At 43.5% G+C, this 25,230-nt stretch overlaps 1 protein-coding gene across 1 annotated transcript; it reads right to left on the bottom strand.

Annotated features, from left to right (window-relative positions):
• Nucleotides 1-19,155: 19,155 nt before the first annotated feature.
• Nucleotides 19,156-22,354, bottom strand: LOC147422289 (pentatricopeptide repeat-containing protein At2g39620-like). Its single transcript, XM_086503659.1, has one exon. The coding sequence runs from the start codon at nucleotides 22,269-22,271 to the stop codon at nucleotides 19,557-19,559; it is 2,715 nt and encodes a 904-aa protein (XP_086359785.1). The 5' UTR covers nucleotides 22,272-22,354; the 3' UTR covers nucleotides 19,156-19,556.
• Nucleotides 22,355-25,230: the final 2,876 nt, after the last annotated feature.

Genomic DNA, 25,230 nt, shown 5'->3' with positions numbered 1-25,230 from the left:
ACCACTGCAGTAAGATGCCAAGAAACTCAATCGGACAATGGCGAGCATTAGTTTCAAGGAAAATTAGAGAGGGCAGTGCCATGCAGGATCGAGCATAATCGGTAGCTTGGAATTGAGAAAGTCGGGCTGCAGCGAGGAATTTTGAGCTGCCAGTAGTAGAGAGAAAGCGAGCTGCAATAGAGCCCATACACACACACACTCTCCCCTTCAGCCTCGCTTGTTAGAGCATGCATTTTTCATCAGTGCAACAAGAATCAATTTTTTTTTAAAAAATTGAGACTCACACACCTCATGTGTGCAAGGGCCCGCTCTCACGGAGCCCTCGACACCCCGATCACCTACCCCCGACTCTTCGACCCCGCTCTCACACACCTAGAGCTTGAGACAACTGAGAGAGAGGGAGAGAGAGTGAGTGAGAGTGTGCTTGAGAGCTTGAGATCTTGAGAGACAGCTAAGAGTGAGAAAGCGAGCAAGTGAGAAAGACCAAGCGAGTGAGTGTGTGTGTGTGTGTGTGTGTGTGTGTGTGTGAGAGAGAGAGAGAGAGAGAGAGAGAGAGAGAGAGAGAGAGAGAGAGAGATAGAGAGAGAGAGAGAGCGAACATGGTTTTTTGGCCATCGACATCGATTCTCCGACATTGACACCACTCTCAAGCATTGTGTGTGTGTGTGTGTGTGTGTGTGTGTGTGAGAGAGAGAGAGAGAGAGAGAGAGAGAGAGAGAGAGAGAGAGAGAGAGCTCTGGCTCTGACATATACACCACATCTTTGACATCGACGACTTGCCGCTCCGCACCGGCACATCCGTTTCGACACTGATTCTTACAATTCGACATTGGCTCGACATCACCTCTCATTGCGACGAATTTTTGACATCTGAACCCGACATCGAGCGTTCCCGCGGACGGTTGTGCTTGCCACACGCATGGGTGAGGTGCCTCTACCATAGAGGAGTGACACCCGACATCTGCATCGAGCACACCAATCGGACCTTACGGCATGGTTTTTGGCTACAACACTCTTGGCGGCTGTTCAACTAGCACATTTCCACCCGATGGTGGAAATTGGCACATACCAACACTGACATGCATGTTACAGGTTACAGAGGACCGCTCTATCGTTGAGCTACTAGGAAAAAGGGTAGCTTTTGAGCCCGTTTACACATAGATTCTTCAGGTTTTCAGACGCTTACATGCACATCGCTTTCACAGGCAATTTGAAAGTCTTTTTGACAGCAGTTTCTCTATGGACAGATGCGTTGCTAGATGCATTTTTTGTGTGAGCACACCTAGTGCTACTGAGCTCTTTTGAGAGCAGATATCCCTGCAGGGATCACTTTTACTACATACAACAGTTCTTGGTGCATGTTTGAGCACAGCCACTCATGTACGTTAACAAACACTGCCCATTGTACTACATGTGGAGCCATTTTTTGGCTAGTTTGGCAGTTCCTTTGGAGAGTCGATAGCGTGAGGTTTTCTTATGAGATACAATCATTCAAGGTGTCTGTTAATAAATTCACAGAGCTGATGGTCGATGCATGGGGCGAAACCCATATCACACATTACATGCATATCTTGTTTGCCCATGGTCCATACTTTCTTGACGAGTATGGATCCCTTACACTTTGGAGAAATTAAGGGATGGAAAGGTCACACTATTAGGCAAAGACTTCCTATTTTAAAAGCACTCGGCATGGTGATGGCAAGATACAAAGCAACACATTTCACGAGATGCTCAATTGGTTCTACCGTGTACTAACCAATAGGAAGAAGCAAAGGGCATGAGGCAACTTGTCTCTTAGGCACCATATTGTGAAAGTGGTTAGTGTCTGACGAACACAAGGATACCATGGGTCAAATGCACGCGAGAAAGCATCAACGTGGAGGAGAAATCGGTGAAGAGTAGGGCACGCATGGCTTTTCACGCAATAATGATTGTAATTTTTACTTTTTGGAGCATATTAATGATAAATTGGTCCCTATAAAAAGTTGGTCCCTATAAATATCAAATGTGAGTCTCCAAGAGCGATGATACCTACATGACAAGATTGTTGAGGTCTTGAGCATAAAGGTCAATACAAAGTACAAGAGATGTCGGGACTAGAGGCCTAACACAGATTCACAATTTTTCACGGATAAGCAGGTGGTCGATCTCATAGAGAAGGCTTGTAATAGCATGATTCAAGAAATCTAAGAGAAGTCCTTCAACAATGCGAGGAGGATGGAAGAAGAACGATGGAGGGCAAGGATGGAAGAGGCAAGCCGCTTTGCAAGGGAGAGAGAAGAAGCAAAAAAGAGAACGAAGGAGAAAAGGGCCAAGAAATCCACACAAAAGAGTCGCAAGAAGCCACCCTAGAAGAGTCCAAAGAAGGCTAAACACCCCCAGCTAAAGCAACGGGTGAAAGTTGTCATGCACCAAGAGGGAAGACGATGAAGAAGAGAAAGAATCCTCCACAAACTGCAGAGGAGGCCAACGAGTGTGATGAGAGGCGCAAGAAGTACTACAACGATAATTCCCCATGGGCTCGCAGTGCCCAATGTCCACCACCACCACCACCTCTCAAGAAGAAGCGTCGCTGGAGACCTGGCACATGTGAATTGCATGAAATCCGCAAGTCCCAGAAGAGTACACAACTTATCATCCCTAAGGCCCCATTTTTTTCGCTCATGAAAGAGATTACACAACTCACGGAACGGCTCGATATTCCACCATGTGCACGACAACGGGGTTCATATGGCCCGTGGGGCTCAACAAGGGCAAGAAGACATCATCTTAGTACGCAAATTGCTCGGTACACACATTGAATCTGCGAGGGTTTCTAATCGCCGAGCCAAAAAAAACGAGCAAAGACACTCCCGAGCAAGTCTGAGGGAAAATTGATACAAGAGCAACAATTGTGAAGCAAACAATTATGCCATGCATATTATTTTCAATACCACAAATCTTTGAACCGATCAACACAAATTTAGATTTTAGAACTATTCATAAAATTGTATACTCGACACATAACGTAATTCCAAGTGACAGATATCCTCTCCAAAACAGTCCAACCCAAATTTGGCACCTACATTTCCCAAAGAAAGTCAACACATCAACTTGCAAACCTACGATGCTATCTGAGAGCCTCCCAAAGCCTAAAACAGCTCCACTTTTGTAAGTGCAGATTGATGCACAAACTCAGAAGCTTGGTGCATGAACTCCGTGTTTCACGAAAGGTGTCATCTCAATAATGAGCCTCCCACATCTTGTAGTATGATTTGCAAGAACACCAAAGCATGTCATTTTTCTCCTCGGACCAATAGTACGCCTAATTGCCCACACACTCCTAGACACTTTTGCTCCAATGGCATTAGAGGAGCCATGGAATCCTATTGGCCTCCTAGACAACCCGTTGTCACATACTCAGGTCTGTGACTCTCATCTTCTAGTATTTCATCAAGATCCACCAATATTGGTGTAGATCTTTGAACACTCTTCTCCCTCATTGATTCTTTGCTCATCTCAGGACTTGGCATGTGCATCTCTTGCAAAGAAGAATAAGCCAGGCCTATGAGGTTCATACTCGACCCACCAACACCTTGTTGACTCATAAACAAGATGAATTACACATCTACTAACGGTTTCTTTTTCAATTGAGATATAGTAATAAATGACTGATGCATAAGCATTCAAACACTTTGGCATCCGACGACAATGGACACACACAAACTTGCCAAATTTAGCTCTAATCAATCCCTTTGGTGGTGCTCGTGATAATCACCCTTTTCACTGACTCTCATTCGGAAGGTTTGTTCTCAAATGATAACTGCAATCAAGATAACACACCCCAAATGGCCACAACATCTACTAAAGCACACCACACCTTTGAACAAATCACTGTTGTAGATCACATGCTCTATCAAGGAATGCCCATTGAAACGTTGTTCCATACCATTCATTTGGTGGCAACTCTAAAGCAATATACCAATCATATTGCAATGGAAGCTCAGAGACTTGCACAACCTTCTAAACTTGACTCAAGGCCACAACAAGATTAGTTTGCGGTGGAAGGTTTCTAATAATGTCAATGGCACTTGCCCATGGATGTTCTGAGTCATTATTTTTCTCTTTGATCACTACTGCAAAACTTTTGAGCCAACAACTAAGGCAATAAACAAGAGGTGACACCAATCTTGTAGAACTGTGAGACTTTGTGGTCAAGGGTGTAAATCTCATCACCAACATTGTTTTTGTCACGTTCAAGATGACCATTATCTTTTGACGATGTCAAGGGACACAAAAGAAAACTACATTCTTAATTTCAAAATGTAGTTTAAGTGTGTCAGTTTTGATCTTTTGAAACCGGTTGTCAAATAGAAGAACTAGCTTTTGACCTCGTTGAGGACCATAGACTGTGATGTGTCTGCTCTTTCTTTGCAGAAGATATAAGGGCATGGTCACGCGATGCTTAGTTATCAGTAGGATGAAACTAAGCCTTACTATGCTTCGACGCAATTAAAGTCGGCGACTACGCTCTCTGCCATGGTCACGCGTGAATGTAATTGAGCCGTGTTACGGACTCATAGAAGTGAGAAGCAAGAGCCTGTAGGGTAGTTGTCAGTGAGAGAGAGATGGGAGAGAGAGAAAGACAAGGTAGGCAGGCTTGCTAACAGAATATACAATGCACGACACCAATCATCATGCGACACATACACTGAAAATTTTGAAAACAATTAATTTTCGGGTTTTGGCAGCAAAAGCTGGCGCAGAAGCAAATTTCCTTTAAGAGGCTCACCCGCACAATTGTGCAACTATGCCAAAACTAGCATAGTTGCAAAACCTCGAGCACAGTTCTACCATGCGAACCTCCAGCTCTCACATGACCGTGAGACGGACTTAGTTGTTCATCAGAATAACTGAAAATTATGGCTCTTGTGACCATTGCCTAAGAAGATATGTCTTGCAAAATGATGAGGTAGAAAATGAGATTTTCCATAGTTGTCGATAGTGGCCACACTATGCCTACATACTGCTCAGACAATTTAAAAAAGAAATATATTTCTTAGAAGATTCTCTCTAGTCCGCTTCCGCCTATGCTCCTCCAAACTCGCTAGTGTCTCCCCCCTCCCTTGCCACTCACCATCCTGCCTACATGCTTCTCTCCCTCCACCTTCCGGCTTTCCCTTGCAAAAGAGGACTCCTCAATGTGTGACGTAATTTGCTACAGCTCCTCCAATGACAATTTGTATCTACTTATCTTGCTCTCTCGCTCTCTTTATCAATCTGCATCCCACCAAGTGCCAGCAGAAGAGAAGAGACTTGAGAGAGATATCTCCCAACCTATTTGCATGCTAGCCTGCCTACATGCGGAGGCACACAGAGAGAGAGAGAGAGAGAGAGAGAGAGAGAGAGAGAGAGAGAGAGAGAGAGAGAGAGAGAGAGAGAGAGAGAGAGAGAGAGAGAGAGAGACAGTTGTCATGTGCAAAGAGATAGAGAGAGCAATCATACAGAAAATTGCATGCGAACATGCAGGGAAATTCATGTGTGTGTCCCTACGCATGCAAAAAGATAGACAAAAAAGGGAGAGAGAGAGAGAGAGAGAGAGAGAGAGAATCTTGCTCTCTGACTAAGCAATTTTTCAATTTCTTTCATCAAAAACAAAATCTTGCGTAGATTCCCACTAATTCATTTCTTTTCAAAGATCATAGTCACATATTATTTGGTAACTCTATGTTTATTAGCGAGAATCTTTCTTGATTCCTTGCCTCTACTTTACTCACAGTAAGCCGGATGAGTCAAAATTTCCATCCACTGCAGACGTTTGAACTATCGCCTCTCCCGATTGCAGATGAGACGCTCTTGCTAGCCATCTTGACGCAGTCAGGTCTCTTGTTTCGCATGGCTACACAAGTATTAAAAAAATAGACGGCCTCTTGCTTCTCGTTGTCCTTGTGAGCGCGCCTATTGCCAACCCCCCCCCCCCCCCCGGGTCCACTCCCCTTTGCCTTTCCGCGTTGCCTTCGAGAATTTTAACAATTGTAGGGATATACCCTCGTCACTATATGGCACGGCTCCGGGCCAAAGGGGATCTAGGGCCCAAATTTGGGGGGCAAGGCGGCTTTAATCTCCGCCATCGGATCACACAGTGAACTAGGGGTGAACTAGGGGTGGGTGAACTGGGGGTGAACTAGGGGTGAACTAGGCTCAACCAGTTTTCACCCCTCCTGATCACCAACCTGGTTGAACCTACTTGTTTTTTCTTTATGTGGCCACCCTCCTCTGTGAGATGTTGCCCGCTTGAAGCTGCTACCTGTCTCTTGTCCCTGGCCACCACGAAGCATCACAGGCAATCCTTTATCTGCCTTGGCTGGCCTTGCTTGGAACTGATTACCTGCATTGTTGCCACCCTGTCAACCCCGTCATCCATAGGCTTAGGCAGCCTCAAACCAAGCTGAAGATCAACAAATACCAACCATCTATGACTGTTGCCGCTAGTCCTTGTCCCCAGATCATCGCCTCTCGTCTAGGTATGTCAAATTTAAAAGGCTCCACCTCCTGCTCTTGCGACTTTCCCACATCTTGCAACATTATATGGTTTGCTTCTGCAACCAGTCCGCGCCGGACTGGGCAGAACTTTGAATTCTTTATGTTTTGGTGCGATGGGATTTATATTAAATGGCCAATTCTTCATGAAGTTTCTCCTGCCTTATGTAAGATAAGCTTTTCATTTTATCTTAATGCCTAAGAGGGTAGGAGGTACCGGCTGGGGAAAAATAGGAAAAAAAGGGAATCAAGCGGAGATGCTCACTCTCTCTCTCTCTCTCTCTCTCTCTCTCTCTCTCTCTCTCTCTCTCTCTCACACACACACACACACACACACACACACACACACACACACACACAAACATTGCATGGACTCTCTCTCCATATCTGCCCCATACGTGGTTCTCTCATGCCAACCGAGCAAAACTTGGTGGAGTCTAGAAGCCTCCAAAGCTTCTTTCTCCTTCACGAACATGAAGCTTCTCTCAGCTCTCTCTCTCTCTCTCTCTCTCTCTCTCTCTCTCTCTCTCTCTCTCTCTCTCTGCGCATGCAGGGTATCCCTCTCTCACTCTTATCTTTGTACTCCCTGTTGTGTGCCCCCAACCCTTTTGAAGTTGAGCTGTTTTCTAGAATCAAGCACCAATCGTTTTTCCAAAAAGCTTCAAGAGCATATTGAGCAAGAATGGTCCTCCACAAGACGAAGACAGGGCGTAGCTATCATGGAGGAGGGAGTTGCTGGCGAGAGAGACGGCAGGGGCTCTTGACAAAGCCAGGGAGGGCTAAGGCAAAGGTTGTTGACGAAGCCTAGGCGCCACTTGGGTGGGGGGGGGGGACATGCAGGTAAGGTGGAGAGGGGGAGGAGGCGAGATTGGGTGGAGAAACGAGGGAATAAAAGGGGGGATCTTTGTAATTTTTGATTTTATTTATCATCTTCCCAATAGGGGATACGATTGTAAACATATATTCCTTGCAAACATATGTACTATATCTACATTGTTGTGCTTGGATTGAGTGATGTGGTTCATACTTATATGCAACACGCTTCGTTCAGTAAGGTTGATTTGTTTCAAGCATTGAAAGGGAGAAGAAACATCACATAAATGGTGCAGACAAGATTTCATTTTGGCTAGCTATGTAAACCTGGTTATGGGGTTTTTCTTTACGCGATCTATTGTATAGTATGTCGAAAGCAGTATCCGCTGAAAAGTTTGCCTTGTATTCATTTTGCATATCAGAATTTGTTTTGTAATTAGTGAAAGTTCAAATTATGCTTCAAGGTGTTTCTTTTTGGCTTCTTTTAAAATCTTAGCATTGTATTTAATGTGATGCAAATAACTGCTATTTGTGTTATATCCCTAATAATTAACCATTGAGGACTTTCTTAATTTTGGTATAGTTTTCTTAACACTTTATCAATGAAGAAATGCATGTTGGAGAAGTTGGGGAATAATAATATAGAAACAAAATGGATTATTTTTGGAATATTCAATTGTTGAAATGAACTCATTTTTGAGCCTTTACTCTTAGTTTGCTCCCTTTTTTTTGCTCGCTTTATTACATTGCTGGGTCTGTGACATTCAATTTTTGGTAATCCTCCATTTTATCCAATAATGTTCTCGGGGTTTCTTCGAGAAATACTAGTCATTCTTCGATAGTTGTTTCTTGAGTGTTAGCATGATCTTCTCTTGAGGAAACAACTCAACCATCTCGGCATGTTCTGTAGTAGAAGCCATGCTAGTAAGTTTTTTTTTGTCGCTTTTCTTGTTTTATATGAGCATAAAAATCAAACTTTACCACGAGATATGTACATTCCATGTGTAGCAACAAGCTCGAAACATACATTTCCTTATTTTTCGTTCACAAATGCCTTAATGTGAATTATGCAGGGAGGGAAGTTGCCAGTTCTTCCATCATTTCAATTAAATCATATTCAAAGGAAAACACCTAGGATATAAAGGTGGAAAATTTCCTAAACGTAATGCTACTTACTAAACATTTTGGCACAACAGGGTTGTACATGCTAATCAAATCTTTGTTCACCAAAATGAGGTTGTTTATGCATCATTCATTGGCCAAATATATGTTGAGGATCTAAGTTACATTTGTGAGACATGTTTCGCAAGATTCTTCAAAATTTTTATGGACTACAATAGGAGAAGAGTGGAGATTTAAGAGAGCACTTTTTTATGTGAAATGTAAGAGCCAATCTTCTTTCTTAAAAAGGGTAATCAAAGGATAAAAGCGGCCACTTACTTTGAATTCAATGTGTGGTACAAGATAGGGTCTGCCATTGATGAAAAGAACTATATCATGTCGATTAATGTCTGCACCACTGTAAACAAATAGAAAATCGAAGATGCGCGCAATAGATTCTCTCTCTCTCTCTCTCTCTCTCTCTCTCTCTCTCTCTTTTCTATTATTGGCAAGAACTGTCCCTCTTGTGGTTCTAGAAGGTGACTGGTTGAGGACGTGTGCCCCCCCCCCCCCCCCCCCCCCCTCTCTCTCTCTCTCTCTCTCTCTCTCTCTCTCTCTCTCTCTCTCTCTCTCTCTCTCTCTCTCTCTCTCTCTCTCTCTCTCTCATTCATTGTGGCAGGCCCTCGTGCCCCCTCTCTCTGACTGTGGCCGCCCGTCTCGTAGGTCCCATTTTCAAAAAACAAATACAGAGCCGAATAAAAAATGATGCCACACCGCCATCGAAGCACGAAAAAAAGGAATGGAGGGGTGGGAGGGAGAGCCGGAGGCAAAGATTGCAACGAAGGTGGCGCTAAACTCAAAGCAGTGGGCGAAGATGGGGACCAAGTGGGAGCGGAGGTCGATGGGTCTGTCGTTGACGAGCAAAGTTTTTTTTAATGTAATCAAAATTGAGGAATGCATGAACGACTTCACGGAGGTGGGGTGGTCTACACCAGCTGCAAAATGGTTGTTACTCGGTAGGGAGCCAGGTTCGAATGCTCTGGACGCTTTTGGATCCTATCGGATTGACTAAGCTGGGACCAAAGATTTTGTGGAGGAATCTAAGTATTAAATGAATAAAAGGGAGAACCTGCCAGTAGGGGATACGATTGTCGAAAAAAGAAAGCGGCCCTGGCTTGGCCTTGGTGTCGAACGACTGTCGAAATTGTTCCACACCGGCGTGGAAGAGTTTCCACGGCCGTCGGGCACCAAGGGCAAGCCAAGGCCTCTTTTTTTCATGTTTTTTTGTTTTGCTTCTTTAAATTACATTATCTTATTGATTTACTCTATGGAAGGTTTGTCTAATTCCAATACTCCTCCAATGTTTCCAACATATGAGACACTTATTGGTGTGTGGGTGGGTGGTATGAGGTTGTGATATTAACTGAGTTAATATTACTGAAGTTTCATGCATTATTATGCTAACTCACAGTTTATAGTAAGATGATATATTAAGATTTAAATGGTGGCATTGGATACGATTTTGTACTAAAAAGAGGTAGTTTAAATCAATTAATATTATTCTTGCTTAGTTCATGATCATGAGAATTAGCATTTTGAGAATTTAAGTTTTTACTCTTGTGCACTGTAAGCACGGTATGGTTTTCTATAAATTGATGCTCGAGAAAATTCAATGCTTTGTTTATCATTAAGGTGTGACTCATTTGGTGGCATTAGGGAATTTAGAGGGACATGGTTTATATGTGTGTGCGACCTTACCTCAAGGTATTTTTTTAAAAGAAGGTTCTCATTTACTTGTCTTTAACTCAAACAGATACAAGTTTGGACTCATTGATTGGGTGAAAGTCATTTGCAGTTTAGTGATATAAGGGGTTATTTATTTCTTGCTTGAAAACTTGTGTGTAATCCTGCAAATGGGAGATGTTCTCGTTAAAACGGGAGAGGGTCTGTGGCTCCTAATCCTATTTGCAGTGATCAAGTGAGCTCTATGCTAGTCGCAAAGGACTTCAATGACAATGATCTTCATGGTGATGACAGCGAGAGCACATACATTGGCTTGGGGTCAATGAATGAAGTAGATGCTCAAATAGCTAGACAAGAGGTAGCTTTGGAATTGGTTCCATTTCATATTACCCCTGAAGTTGGGACATCTGTCGATGATGGGGATGATAGTCATTTGCATATGGATAGAGGAGAGGACATTTTCAAAACCACAAGGGGTTTTAATTGTTTTGAGTTCCCTCAAGTGCCTTTGTGTAGACTCATTCCATATGCACCCGTACGTGGACTTCAATCGGATGTTTCTGGCTTGAAAGCTGCATTTCTAGAGAAGGTTATATGAAGGAAAAAGGTGCCTTTATAATTTCACTGCAAACATGTCAAAAGGAAGAGGTGTTAGTGACAGGTAATCATTGTTGTTTCAAAGTACTTTTGGAAACTTTCAATATTTCTTTTTCTTTCAAGTGTTTATCAATGTTCTGGGGCTTAGCTTGTTCATGAAAATAGACAACATTGTTGACAGATGGGACCCACTTTGGATGAATGTGCAGTTTTTAAATTTTATTTTTTGCTTCCTTGTAGTGTGACACTTTTATTATGCTCTTGGTCCCTAGACACAGACCAGCACTGTCACTTTACATTGCAAGGAGTGCTCCCTTGTTTCATGCACTAGGGATGAGTGCCATGAATAGCACTATGTGCCACTATATGCCAAATTCAGGTCGAGCCCTTATGGATTCCGGATTGCCATGGAGAGGGTCTTCATAGAAGAGCCATACTTCTATGGAATGTTTTATTGAGTTGTTGTATCGTCCTAGGGGGTTGTGTCTTGAGTTTGGATGTCGGACGACTCCTATTTTGACAAGTTGTTTGGCCTCTAGTCGTGTATTTGCAACTCTAGATTTTGACAAGGCACTTGTTTCCACTTGCTTAGAGGCCTTGCTTTGAACAAGGAAGCAAGGGAGAGAGGATGCAATCACATCCACAAATGTGGTGGATGAGGGAGACCAACCCGTGGTGGGAACCCTTTTGATCATTTGTGAGATTCCCATCCTCGAATAACCACACGACATTCATAGTATATTTCTTTTGTTTAGGTAATCTTGGTGAGTATTTGAGGTTCATTATCTATTTGTTGTCTTTCTTAGCATTGTATGATTTGTGGATAAATGTTGCTATTGTCACTTGTAGGTTTTTGTGCATATCATGTTATGAGCCATGGTTGTTTTGTTGAATTGAAGTTTTGTGTGTATTTTGTTTCATTCAAGTGCATTACCAAAATAAATTGAGGTGAGATGCATGCCATTGGACCCACGTTACGATGGTCATCCAGAAGATAAGCCTCGAAGAAAACTTCTCTTCATAGACGATGAGTGTGCTTCAAGTTAATAATTTATAAGCAACCTTGAACATTGTTGTAATGGGGCTTTGAATATTGATTCAAATAGAGCTTAGTAATGATTTTTTTAGCATCTCCATCTCCCAATAAGTCTCACATATATTATTGTATACCTACTTTTCTCTGTCATGTATGCAAATGATATGATTTTTTTTTTTGTGAGTGTATAGCGTTTCTTTCATTGTCATGTATGCAAAGATGTCTCTACAACAGAGAGAGTTTTTTTTTTTGAGTGCACAATGTCTCTTTCATTGTGATGTTTAGTTTTCATCAAATGGATAACCACCCTCTTGCACTTTTGCAATTCCCTCTAAGAAGTAAAGATTGTCTCAAGGGATTTGCTCGATTATTTTAAAGCTCGGAAACACTTGCTCGTCAATTTGTAAGACTCAAATCCGCAAGGTGCTCAGAACAAATCTTTCTACGCTCGCGAGATCCGTGTTATTTGGCAAGTAGAAAATACAACTCATGTGGTGCTCATCTCGATGTCGACGAGCTGTATGAACCTCGTCGTCATGCATATGGTGGGATATCGAGCCATTTAGTGGCCTTGTGTGCCATGGAGTGACTTTTGGCTGTTTGACCAAGTCAAATTGCCAAAAGTCGCTCCGTGGCACACGAGGCCATGGAACGGCTCGATATTTTTCCATGTTCATACGGCTCATGGGAATCGAGATGGACAAGAAGACATCATGTTAGTATGCAATTTTCTCATGACGCACATGGATCAAGAGAAAAATTCACTCAAGCTTATAACTTTATTAAGTTCAAAGATATATTGAGACGTCTAATGCACGTGGCTATGATAGTCTTTTTACAAGTTCATTGAAAGAATCTTGACCTAAGCTCTTTAAAGCTGGTTTTTCACCAATGCGTGATACAATATCTTCCTTGCTCGAGGCAAAGGCCGCAATATCTTAAAAGGCTTCCGGCCCCTTTCTCACCAAAAGTATGGATTGTTGCCTCTCTATTTACACAAATACATTTGTGGACATTTAGAGCTATAGGAAACTCGACCAAAACAAAGCTTAGCGCTCTACACTTGTACATTTTCGTTGATGCATAGTCCGTATACTCGTTTGAATGACCCGGATCATCTCTTCATTGAAGCATGGGAGACAATGTCATAGGGCAGCGTCCTTTGAGTTACCCTCCACATGAGAGGCAAAAGGATCCATCTCCAAAGCGGACTACAAGGAGACAAGGTCGGATTATGATTGTAAGAAACAACAATGAGAATTGAGAAGAATGACATACTTACTAGTTCGTGTCGCATCATCTTTCTCGCACAGGTTCTTGTTGGTTATGTCGATTGTGTCGAGATCAGTGCACTCCAAGCACATGAGATGTTTGTGGTGTTACCATATATACATGTGGTAGTGGTGTGTGTGAACACACTAGGACCGCCAGGGTATTTTTTCCCTCTTTAGGAGGTTTTTTCCCCTGTGCATTGTATATACGCCCATCACTCTAGGGCTATCAAACTTTCTATTGCATACTAAGTAACACACTCTCCATTGTGTGCCTTGAGCTTCCTTCGTCTTCTCCAAGCTGTGTGCGTTTCTGTGCAACCCTAATTCCAACAATTGGTATCAGAGCAGGTTGCCTCCTCCCGGGCTTAGTCGCCAGCTGCTCCAGCACACGCCTGCTCACTTTTTCCGATTACAGTGAGGTTCGGCCAGTGCTCGCAGGTCGACAAATATTTTGGGTGAGCTCGTAGTTACTACAGGCAGTACTGCATAGGCTATTTCGTCTTGAATGGTGACATATTTGAAGAAGCTTATGTAACGCGGCCTCGCGGTTTTGTTATAAAAGGACAAGAGGACAAAGTGTGCAGATGTAAGAAGGCTTTGTATGGGTTGAAGCAATCTCCTCGTGCTTGGTATGAGAAAGCTGACACTCATTTGGTTAAACAAGGCTTTCGTAATAGTCCAACAGAAAGCACATTGTATGTAAAGCGTGAGGGTGATGTACTTCTCATTGTGGTTCTTTATGTCGATGATTTGCTGATCACTAGACCAAATGAGAGACATATTAATGAATTTAAGGCTGATTTGAATGCTACTTTCAAGATGAAAGATTTGGGGCTGTTGCATCATTACTTGGGTATTCAGTTTAAGCAGTGTGATGGTGGTATTGCCTTGTGTCAGAAAAGTTACATAGAGACATTGCTATGTAAGTTTGGACTTGAGGATTGCAAACCTATTGCCACTCCCACGGAACCAGGAGGTTTGAAGTTGAGTCTACATGATGCTGGCAATCCTACTGATGTCACTCTTTATCAAACTGCTGTTGGCTGCCTATTTATGTATGCAACACGAGGCCGGATATTCAATTTGCAGTCTCACAGGTCAGCAGATTTATGCATAGCCCAAGGTCTAAGCATTGGCAGGCTGTCAAGAGGATTTTCCGCTACCTTAGTGGCACTTTACATCTTGGCTTGTTTTATCCCAAGGGGGGATCATTGCCTCTAGACTTACATGCTTTTTCGGACTCAGATTGGGCTGGTTGTTTTGACACGCGAGTGTCCACAAGTGGTTTTTGTTTCATGCTTGGCAGTTCATGTATATCATGGTTGAGCAAGAAGCAACCTAATGTGGCCACTTCGAGTTGTGAGGCTGAGTACAAGGCAGTCTTCACAGCTACGGTTGAGTGTGTATGGATCAGACGCCTTATGGCTCATTTGGATGTTGGACAGGACACTGCCAAGACTATCTACACTGACAGTCAGAGTGCATTGGAGTTGTGAGGAACCCATTTTTTCATGCTCGCACAAAGCACATTGAGGTGCATTACCACTATGTCAGGGAGAGGCTCTCAACAGGAGAGATCAGCTTGGCTTATGTGCCAACACAGGACAACCTTGCAGATCTTTTCACAAAGGCATTGTCTCGTGAGAAGCTTGAAGCTTTCCGCAAATCTTTGAGCTTACTCCCTTTTGTGGACTAATGAAGTCCTTAGGGCATGGCACTTCCCTTCACTCATGTGCCAGCTCTCGTTCACCGCATCACTCCAGGGGGGATTTGTTACCATATACATGTGGTAGTGATGTGTGTGAACACACTAGGACCGCCGGGGCATTTTCCCCCTCTTTAGGAGGTATTTTCCCCCGTGCACTGTATATACTCCCATCACTCTAGGGCTATCGATCTTTCCATTGCATACTAAGTAACACACTCTCTATTGTGTGCCTTGAGCTTCCTTCATCTTCTCCAAGCTGTGTGCGTTTCTTTGCAACCCCAATTCCAACATGTGGGGAGCGAAGCTACTCTCGAGAACGCTCTCATAGAAACCTTTCTCCTCATTAATGGTTTGTAGAGCTGCCGCCACGAGGGAATTTATGAAATTATGTCCCTTTGGCAAGGCTAGCGTGTTGATGAGAGGAGTACTCCACTTGAAACTTGATTTCTGACTGGGATTCTCTATATCACAAATCCAAGCGTATATTACAAGAACACAGAGGGCTTCTTCCTGATGCATTTCAAGGGAGTGGGTAATGTCATCAAGGAACATACATTCTTTACCGTCCACTATAATTAGATGCAGAGTGCGCAAGAGCAGCTCTGGGATCTCATCTTCGACATCCTCCCCTTCTAGGTCTTGGTCAACTTCTTCCAAAGGAGGCTCGCCTTGGAGACATATGAGGGCCAACAAAGCCTCTTCTTGGCTATACATCTTCTCCTCTTTGGGCTACGCCTCCTTTACATGCATCCCTAAGTTTCTCCATCATGTGTCCTAGGCCATGCGCAAGGAGTTGGTCAATGAGGGCTTGATTAGTAACAACCATTCTTACTGGCGGAGTGCAAGGAACAATGGCACATGCTTGGAGATGGATAGAGCAATGAAGCAGTGGAGAAGATGAGAGAAGCTCAAAAACAAGAAAGTGACTTTAAAATGGGCCTTGCAAGTCACTTATAAAGAAGACAATTAAATTTTAGGACACTTTTATAAATTCAAAAATTTAGCGATGGTTAAAATTTAAATGTTCTCTTCCGTAGAAAGCCCACACTATAATGCATAGTATTGCCATTCAAACACCACAGTGTGAAACACCGTAACTTCACCATCCACCACGACTCTAAAGTCACTTAACGCTTCTAAACTTGAAAATTAGACATTCTCAGATCACAAAATTAGACAAAAATGTATCATGTTAATATGAGAGTATTACATTGCAACGGCAGTTACTTGCTTGATATGGATACATCTAGGGAAGGGAATGCTCTTACAAAGAAAGACCCTCTCCTTTCTCTTACGCAAATGATTGCCACCGATTACAAACGCGTAGTCCATCTTGATCTCAAACCTAAGTGCCAAGTACTCCCTTAGATTTGTCATATTCCAATTAGCATTGACGGCTACGTCCCACACTTCCTCCTGCTTGCACACATGCACTTCAACTTGCTTCATATTAGTGGTGTCCAAATCGAGTGCTTCCCATTCACCTCGCATCTGCTTTCACCGTTGGTAAAGGAATATAATGGAGATTTGCTGCTTCGCAATTTGGTATCGGATGATTATTTTTTCTGTTACAACCATGCACTTTATGGTATTCCCATCGTATTGAAAAATCTTTGAGTCCCAAGCAGATGGAAGGAAGGCATTCATTGTTATTCCACCCTTAGCAATCCACATGATAGGCGTGCGATGAACATCGTCTACCTTGAACAAAAAAACAAAAAGATGCAAAGGCATAAAAGATGTTAGTGTTGCCCGATGTGATCCATACATGCACTTCATTGTATTGAAGATTTCATTTTCAATCCGCCACCTGGTTAATACAATAGAGGTACAGTCAGGAGTTGGCCAATCACTATCCATCAGAGTTGGTGGACTAAGTCTTTTCGAGGTCCTGTAGTAGCCGTTCCTTGTCGTTGGGACTACATACTCTGCATCAAAGAAGAAGATGGACCGTTTTGCAAGCTCCGACGAAGTGCATCCGGAATATAGCAATGAGCCGAACTCAAAGTGGTGAGCCTCAAAAGTTTCGGAGAGCGTCTCCAGAGGCTCCCATTCCATAAATGTTGATGAAAAAATATCTGCACAAGCCAAACACCATACCCACAAGATTCCTCATTAGAGACTTCATGCGAAAGCATAGCGTTTGCTACAAACAGCACTAGAAATATTTACAATTAGCAGGAAAGCGCTTGTGATCGACGTAATTGATACGTAGTTGAGAAGCTTTGTAGACGTGTTGTATCTTTACTTGCTTACTTCCATCGCCCACTTGCTTCATCTTCAATATACGACCCTTCCAATGATGGGACTTCAATCCAATGAATCAACGAAAGACTTTGTGGGCTCCCTTTGTGCTTGGCCGCATTATCATCCACATGGTTGTCTCACAAAGGTTGTGGCTAACCAATGGCTATTTCCATCTTGCTCATTGTTGCAGTAGAATGAGTCTACCCTTGAATGAGATCTACGACTCATGATATCCAAGCTTCTTGCATTGTGCAAGCTGAAGCTCCTTTGCCCCTAAATCTTTGCAAGTCGAAGGTTCCTAAAACCTAAAGCCTTTTAAGATGAAGCTCTCTAACCCTAAGGCTTTGCAAACTGAAGGCCCCTAGGATAGTTGAATCTACTAAATGTATGTGAACCCCCAAGATGAGAGTGGAGAATGAGTGCAAGCATGAGAAGACGGCCTCCAAGAAAGAAAAAATGGAATGTATTACAAGCTCTTCATAACAAAAGAGGAGCCAAAACTCAGAACTAGGCTTGAGAAAGAAGGGGAAGGTAGAGGAGAGAGAGGAGGCCAGAAAGGTACTCTTTCAATAGGAGAGAGAGTGAAAACAGAGATTTTTGGTTCTAGAGAGAGGAGGGGTCAGATCTAGTATGCAGAGAGAGGAGTGAGTGGAGGGAGGAAAAAGTAGACTTGAATGTCAAATTAATGATGAGGGGGCGTTTTGGAGCTAACCCACTTTTTGAGGGTGACGCATTTCCTCCAGCCAACACAATTTAGAATAAAAAATAGGCCCAAATTTTTTATTTTTGAATATTTTACAATTTTCATGTCCATTAACAAAAACGAAAAGCCTACACTCCAAGTTTGACCCCTAGAAATTAGGAACTAACAAACCCAACATTTTTGTCCACATTGCTTCCTTCTATTGCTCCACTATTTAATCAATGTCATTAAGCTTGAAACAAATTAAAGGGCCCAAGAAGACCCCAAACAAGTCTTATTGGGAGATTGGGTTTTCCAAGAATGATCTGCTCCTTAGAGGGAAAGGGATGATAAGCCAAGCGATTCTGCTATGTACTCAAGTCGTTAGATTTTGCTTCTTTGGAAGGCCAAGAATGATCGACTGTTTAGCTAGGAACTCTCAGTAATCAACTACGTAGAGATTATCCATGATAGTAAGAAAACTATTATTGGATTGGAAAAAGCGAGAATTCTGACAAGTGGAATTGGGTAACTCTTACCGTCAGGTCCATGTCAATGTGATGTTTATGGGAATGAGACTTTTTTTTTTAATGTAAGTGGCCGTGGCTCGAGTTGAGTATGATGCTGATGTAATGGTTTTCTCTTATCAATATAGTGTGAGATTTGCAAAAATTAAAATAAAAGATTTATTCTTCTTAGTGTCTCCTTCTAGTATGTATATATTGAATTACTTTTCTTTTAAAGTCAGTAGGTTGTACACAAGTTTTTGAGGAGCTAATTAGTTGGTATCCATCAAGATGATGTTAGTATGTACCAGTAAGTATTAAGAATTAAGTATAAGGCAAATTAGATGAGCGAGTATGCTCATTAGTGTTCAAAAGAAGGTATTAATAAAAAAAGATGTCATTTTACTCCCGCACATGGTTTTGTTTAATATCGTTCAAATGCACATGATAGAGATGGTTTCTTGTAAGTGCACGCCCCAAGGGGATATGTTATTGGGCACCTTTCCACTTCGGGAAATGTTCTTTAAATATGGAGGTAATAGCCCCCCCCCCCCCCCCCAAAAAAAAAAAAAAAAAAAAAAAAAAAAAACTTCCCGCTACCATGAGTAACTGAAGACTACCCAATGCCTAGACCAAGAGGCATGAGAGCCTCACCACACAATAAAAACTTCTCCTCCTTAAAGACGAGCCATCCTTGTCAAGAGAAAACAACCAAGAACCATCTGTACCTGGAGAATTTCCTCTAGGCCTCTATCTCCCAAGCGCCCCCACCCCCACCCCCGCCCCACCCCACCCCACCCCACCCCAAAAAAACCACCATCAAAGTCGTCTCATACCACTTAACCCTCCCCCCTCATTTAAAAATGAGAGATGAACCCCATTTTCTTGAGCCCCCTCTCTGCTCAAATGAAGGTCTTATATGTTGAAATTTAATTTTGTTATTCTTTCTATTCAGATAAACTCGTGTGATGAATGATCATCCCAAGTCTCAAGACAATATTATCTAGCTCTCTTGTTACATCTTTGATCATTGAATACCTTTCAAACACCTGTGACTGACATTTACTAGTATTGGTATGCAAGTGTGTTTCCAAAAGGTATGTGATCAACCTTCGTATGTATGATCGCCTTAAAGGGCTTTTTGGCATGTTGAAACATGCCTCAGAGGAGTTTGTCGATGTACTGCTTCATTTAAGGACCTCATGACTTCCTTTTCAAGGCTTTAATTTACAATGCCCTTTTTTTAGCTGTAAATTGTCCCTTCATTTAAGGGTCTCAACTTTAAAGAATTTCTTTTCAATTTTTTGTTATAATATGCCAACGTGAGCCGTCACCTGGTTTTAGAGGAATCACCATCACCATGACACTTGCGTGCAGCTAGCAAAGATGTTAAACCAATCACATCAGGAGAATGTGGCACTGCTTGCAATATATCTCCGGCCTCGCGAATGTGGCCCGCACGACCGAGAAGGTCTACAGCACAATTGAAGTGCTCGATTTTGGGATCAAAACCGGACTCTTTGCTCCCCAATTTTAAATGGTGTAGGCCCTGTTCCCATGCACCTCCATGGCTGACAGATGCTAAGACACTAGTGTAAGTCCTGTCATCTGGCTTCACTCCTTGTTTTTGCATATCTTCAAAGCATTGAATAGCAAGTTCAATATAATTATGCTCGGCAAATACCCCGATCATAACGCTTGATAAGGAGGAACACTTACTTGAGACAACATAAAAGATGTTTCTTGCATCTTCAAGAGAGCCCAGCTCTGAGTACATTTCAATAGCACTCCTCATTATTACCACATCAGTCTCATATGCTTTTCTGACAATATGCTCAAAAGTCAAGTTGCCAAGGTCTATAGCTCTCATTTTGCGGCAAGCTTTTAGAAAACATGAGTATGTGAAAGTGTCTAACTCGACACAGTCTTGTTGCATTTTCCCATAAAGCTCCAACAAGGGAGCGATCAACCCATGCTCAGCATACCCTGCAATCATGCTGTTCCAAGTGATAATGTCTTTGTGAAGCAAACCGTCGAAAATCTTACGTGCCTCCACCAAGTTCCCAGTTTTCCCATACATATCAATCAGACTATTCCCGATACCAAGATGCGTTTCAAATCCATTTTGCCTGATCTTTTCATGCATAAATTTCAGCTCCTGTGAGCTACTACAAGTTTTTAGCAGAGACATGAGAATAGTCTCATCTGCTCCAATACCATAATCTTGCATCCTTGAAAAGAATCTGAAAGCCAAAGGCAGATCTCCATGTTGAATATGTCCGATAATTATCGCACCCCAAGCCAGTGAATCCTTCACTGCTAACCTTTCGAATAAATTTACTGCCTCTTCTAAGTATCCACATTTGATGTACATACCAATAAGGACAATCCACAACGACTCATCAGAATGAAACTCGCTTCTGAGAACCTTATCATGCAAACACTTTCCTTGCTCCACTGCATTGAGTCCCCCACATGCATTCAAGACCGAAGAAAACATAACTACATCGGGCTTTACATTCTCTCCCTTCAGTTGCTCAAACAACTCAAGAGCAACAGAATAGCTGCCATGTTGAACATACCCTGCCAACATTGTGCTCCAAGAGACAAGATCTTGCTTCGATAAAGCTTCATATACTTTACGTCCATTGTCCAAAGTCCCACATTTGTTGTACATGTCAGTAAGGGCGCTTCCTACAACCATGTTTGTTTCGAGTCCATCCCTCATTATTTGATCATGTATGAGTTTCCCTTCTTCGATAGCTCCCACGAAGCTAGCCGCTTTCAAAACGCATGCATATATGGCACTGTCTGTTACAATGCCTTTGCACTGCATTTCCTCAAAGACTTGCAGAGCTAAAAGACCCATTCGTTGTTGTGCACAGCCTGCTAACATTGCACCCCAGGATGCTTTCCCAAGGCACTTATTAATATGGAGAACACGTCGTGCATCGTTCAGGTCTCCGCAGTTCACATACATGTCAACTAGGGAGCCCAGAATGATTTCGTCCACTATTATGCCTTTTTCTAGCATCAAGGCATGTAGAATGTGGCCCTGCTCTCTCAAACTTAGATTGCCACAAGCCTTTAGTAAGGTTGAAACAGTATTGTTGTTTGGGGCTACCTTTTCTCGCTGCATATCAATAAAACCCTGAATTGCAGACACATTGTGCCCATGGCAAACGTAGCATGAAATTAGAGCGTTCCACAATACTGCATTCCGCTCTGTGAGATTTGCAAATATATTGTGAGCTTCATTTAAGGCTCCGCACTTGGCATACATGTCGACCAGTGAGCTTGTCACAAACTGATTTGCACTTAGAGCACTTTCTACAGCAAGTTGATGTACATGTCTCCCTTGCTCTAAAGAGCCAATCATGCCACAAGCTTTTATAATGCATGACAATGTGACTTGATCAGGCTCATGTGTCATGCTTGCAAACAGCTTGATTGCGGAATGGCCCTTTCCAGACTGAACATAGCCAGTCAACATCGCATTCCAAGACACAAGCGTCTTCCCATTGATGCTCTGAAAAAGAGTGCGTGCTTCGATAAGGCTCGAGCTCTTTGCATACATGTAGACAAGGGCACTGGAGACATACACATCCTGGTCAAGCCCTTCGTGCATGACATTATGATGTACGAGGAGACCTTCCATGAGACCAGGTATCGTTGCACATGCCTTGAGGGCAAGCAAGAGAATTGGCTTTGAAGGGGGCAGACCACTGCAGAGCATGCAGCGGTAGAGATACAGGGTGGCTGTCAAATGGCCTGCGTTTGAATGAGCGGCAATGATGGCATGCCAAGACTCTTGGGAGGGGCATGCGAGGGTGCAGAAGATGGAGCTTGCGGCGATGAACGTATCTGTGGCTGAAGAGAGGACGCGTATGAGAAGGTGAGCGACGGAGGGCGCTGTATGGAAGCCAGCAACAAGCGCAAGGGCATGCAGCGTCCGGCCGCCAGCCCAATCCTTGTTGTGCAAGCATTCCTGAAGCAGGCGCACCAATTCGGCAATGCCCACCCCCGCCCGCCGGCGCTCCTTCATCCTTAAATGCGTGCCATCGTCGCATCGTTGATCGTCTGAGTAGAGAGAGAGAGAGAGAGAGAGACAGAGAGAGAGAGGGAGGCCCCGGGGGGGGGGGGGGGGGGGGGGGGGGGGGGGGGAGCAGGCGAAGAAGAAGAAGAACATAACCGTAGAGACCTCTTAGAGTTTAATTTTTGTCCCCCGCCCAAGTAGTGACAAAATCACTTACCGGTCAAACCGAGCTCCGCCTCGTCACTATATGGCACGGCTCTCGCTGAAAGGGTGTGCACATGTGTTGTGAGCCCCTGAGGTTTTCCAACTTCCGCTTAATCCGGACGAAGCCGGTGGATCTGTTCTGCGCACATGTGTGTGTTGGTTTTCTGACTTCTGCCTGAAGCCCCTGGGCCCTGTTGGCGAAGCAGGCCTTCCAGCTACAATCGCGCACCCGCAGCGGGCGACTATGTCGAAAGTCCTACTATTGCGCTGGGGCCGCGATGGTTGGAATCTTTAAGCCATGTCACCAGTTGCAGCCGCTGCGGCTCATGATATGTTGTATGTGCGAACCCTTTGAGAGGGGATCTATGGCCCAAATTTGGGGAGGTGGGGCGGTTTTAATCTTGAGCCGTCGAATCATGCAGTGAATTGTGGGTGAACTAAGGGTGAACTAGGGGCAGGTAAACTAGGGGTGGGTGAACTAAGGGTGAACTAAGGGCGCGTAAACTAGGGTGTGATCATGTGCCATGCCAACATGGGCAACGACGTGCACTAGCGTGGTGGTAGGGCATTCGTGTGGCAACCGAGACGTCCCGGGTTCGACCCACACCCCGTGAGGTCGGTGAACTAGGGGGGTGAACTCAGGGCGCCATTTTTGCCCCTAGTTCACCCTTAGGTCACTGAGTCGACTGACGGCTGAGATTGCATTGCGATTTCCGCTTCTCTTTCCCACCATAGATCCCCCCTGGTTGGAGCCGTGCCATATAGTGACGAGGACGAGGCGGCGAAGCGGAGGACAACTTCATGAAAACTATTGTGCATGCTTGTGCAGCCAATCAAAAAGAGGTGGTTGCCCCACATGAATAAAGAACACGAAGTCTTCAATGAAGACCCCACCATGGGATCTATGGTGGGCAGGTGTATGCACGCGTCTCGAGGACAACAAACGTCTGCCAAAAAGGTTGCGACCAATGCTTGCTCGGGATTCAAACCCGTCACCTAGGTTGTGGCAACCCAACAAGCTAACCAAATGGGTGAGTACGCTTGGTTGTCCACTTAGGCCAAACAAAATATTATAAAGTGAACGCATACAGGGCAAAGTAAACTAGGACAAAAAAGGTAAACTCGGACACATCCATTTGAAATCGGACGGTCGAGTCTACCTCGAATTTCGCACGCGTAGCTCCTCGCCGTGTATCCCATGGTGGGGTCTTCATTGAAGACCTTTGTTCTTTAGTCCTGTGGCGGAGCGGCCACCCGCCTTGTGTTTCCACAGGCATTGATCATGATGGCCCACATCAGTTTAGAGGGAGGCTATCCACCCTCGTTTGACATGGGTCTTACTTACCGTCTAAGGACATGGGGAGAGACAAGAGGTAGCACTTTGTCACAAGTAGCAAAACTTTGTTACTTAATATAAGTTTTTTGCCGGCAACACCTTGGCATTAACTCGCCTTTTTTTACCACCAACAATATTTTAGGAAAAAAGAAACTCATCTCCTTTCAAATAATTAGTTTCTGAAAACCACTTCCTGGTCATCATGATAAGGAAAGGATCATTGCTCTGTAGAGTATTTTGATTCTCATTCTCTCTCCCCCTTTCCTTGCTTGGCTATCAAGTTTGGGCAATAAGGACATGTTGGGACTCGGCATGGGCACTCATTGTTGTGAAATCTCTCTCTCTCTCTCTCTCTCTCTCTCTCTCTCTCTCTCTCTCTCTAGATGAACTTATATCAGTTTCGATTGGAGTGTATCACTCTAATAGAATTGATGTACTCAACACTACCATCCCAATTCTTGATGTTTTATTGAGCAACTAATCTACTCCATAGCAACATCTTTCATGTGCAAGGTAGGACCAGATTTGGCCATACCTACTGCTAGGTCGGCATTTAATTGAAAATGTAGGTATGCATTGTCTTGCATCATCTTCTTGTGGCTCTTGGCACCGCTATGATGGAGCAAAGTAGTGGTCACAAATTCACAATGCACACAATAGAAAGTGTCATGATTGACAAGTCCTCCTTCAAGGGAAGAACTTTAACGATAACTCTTCAAAAAAGAAACTCCTAGTAGATCAAATTGATGCCCTTGGAAAGGAACTTGGTCCCCCTTCCCCTTCGTATTTTCTAGGCCATTTTTTATTCTTTCTACTACTAGGCCAGGTAGAAGTGCAAATTCTACTCTCTCTCTCTCTCTCTCTCTCTCTCTCTATCTATCTCTCTCTCTCTCTCTCTCTCTCTCTCTCTCTCTCTCTCTCTCTCTCTCTCTCTCTCTCTCTCTCTCTCAAAGTCATGCATATACTACAATCTCATAGGATTGCAGACAAACCGCACAATTAATGGGGTTTGGCATGCTGAAGTCGAATCATACCTCCTTTTGCCATGAAGTTTCGAATGGTAGTTTGTATTGAACCAAATTTTGTAGATTGGCCTAGTGCATGAACTCAAGGAACTCTTTGTGTAATGGAAATGGCCTAGGAACTTTAAGAATAGCGGAATTAACATAATTAGAGGTGAGCATTTTGTGAGACTACTTTGATAACATAGAGGGTGAACTTAATTAGCGGTAGCAACATAACCATACATTTAATTAACTTGCTATGAAAAATACTTTTGCAAGAGAGAGAATTAGAGAACTTGACAACAATTGAGGACCGGATTTATATGGAGTCGGTCTCCCCTCCCAATAGGCTCGATTCTCCCAGCAAGAGAGGCTTGGTACAATACAATCTTTGTGTTCCTTGTGACCTAGGTGATGCAATGAA

The sequence above is a fragment of the Adiantum capillus-veneris genome, chromosome 27, assembly GCF_014529385.1.
Source record: "Adiantum capillus-veneris isolate H3 chromosome 27, ASM1452938v2, whole genome shotgun sequence".
NCBI lineage: Eukaryota > Viridiplantae > Streptophyta > Polypodiopsida > Polypodiales > Pteridaceae > Adiantum > Adiantum capillus-veneris.
The sequence above is the reverse complement of the archived record's forward strand: the minus strand, read 5'-3'. Positions and strand labels throughout refer to the sequence as shown.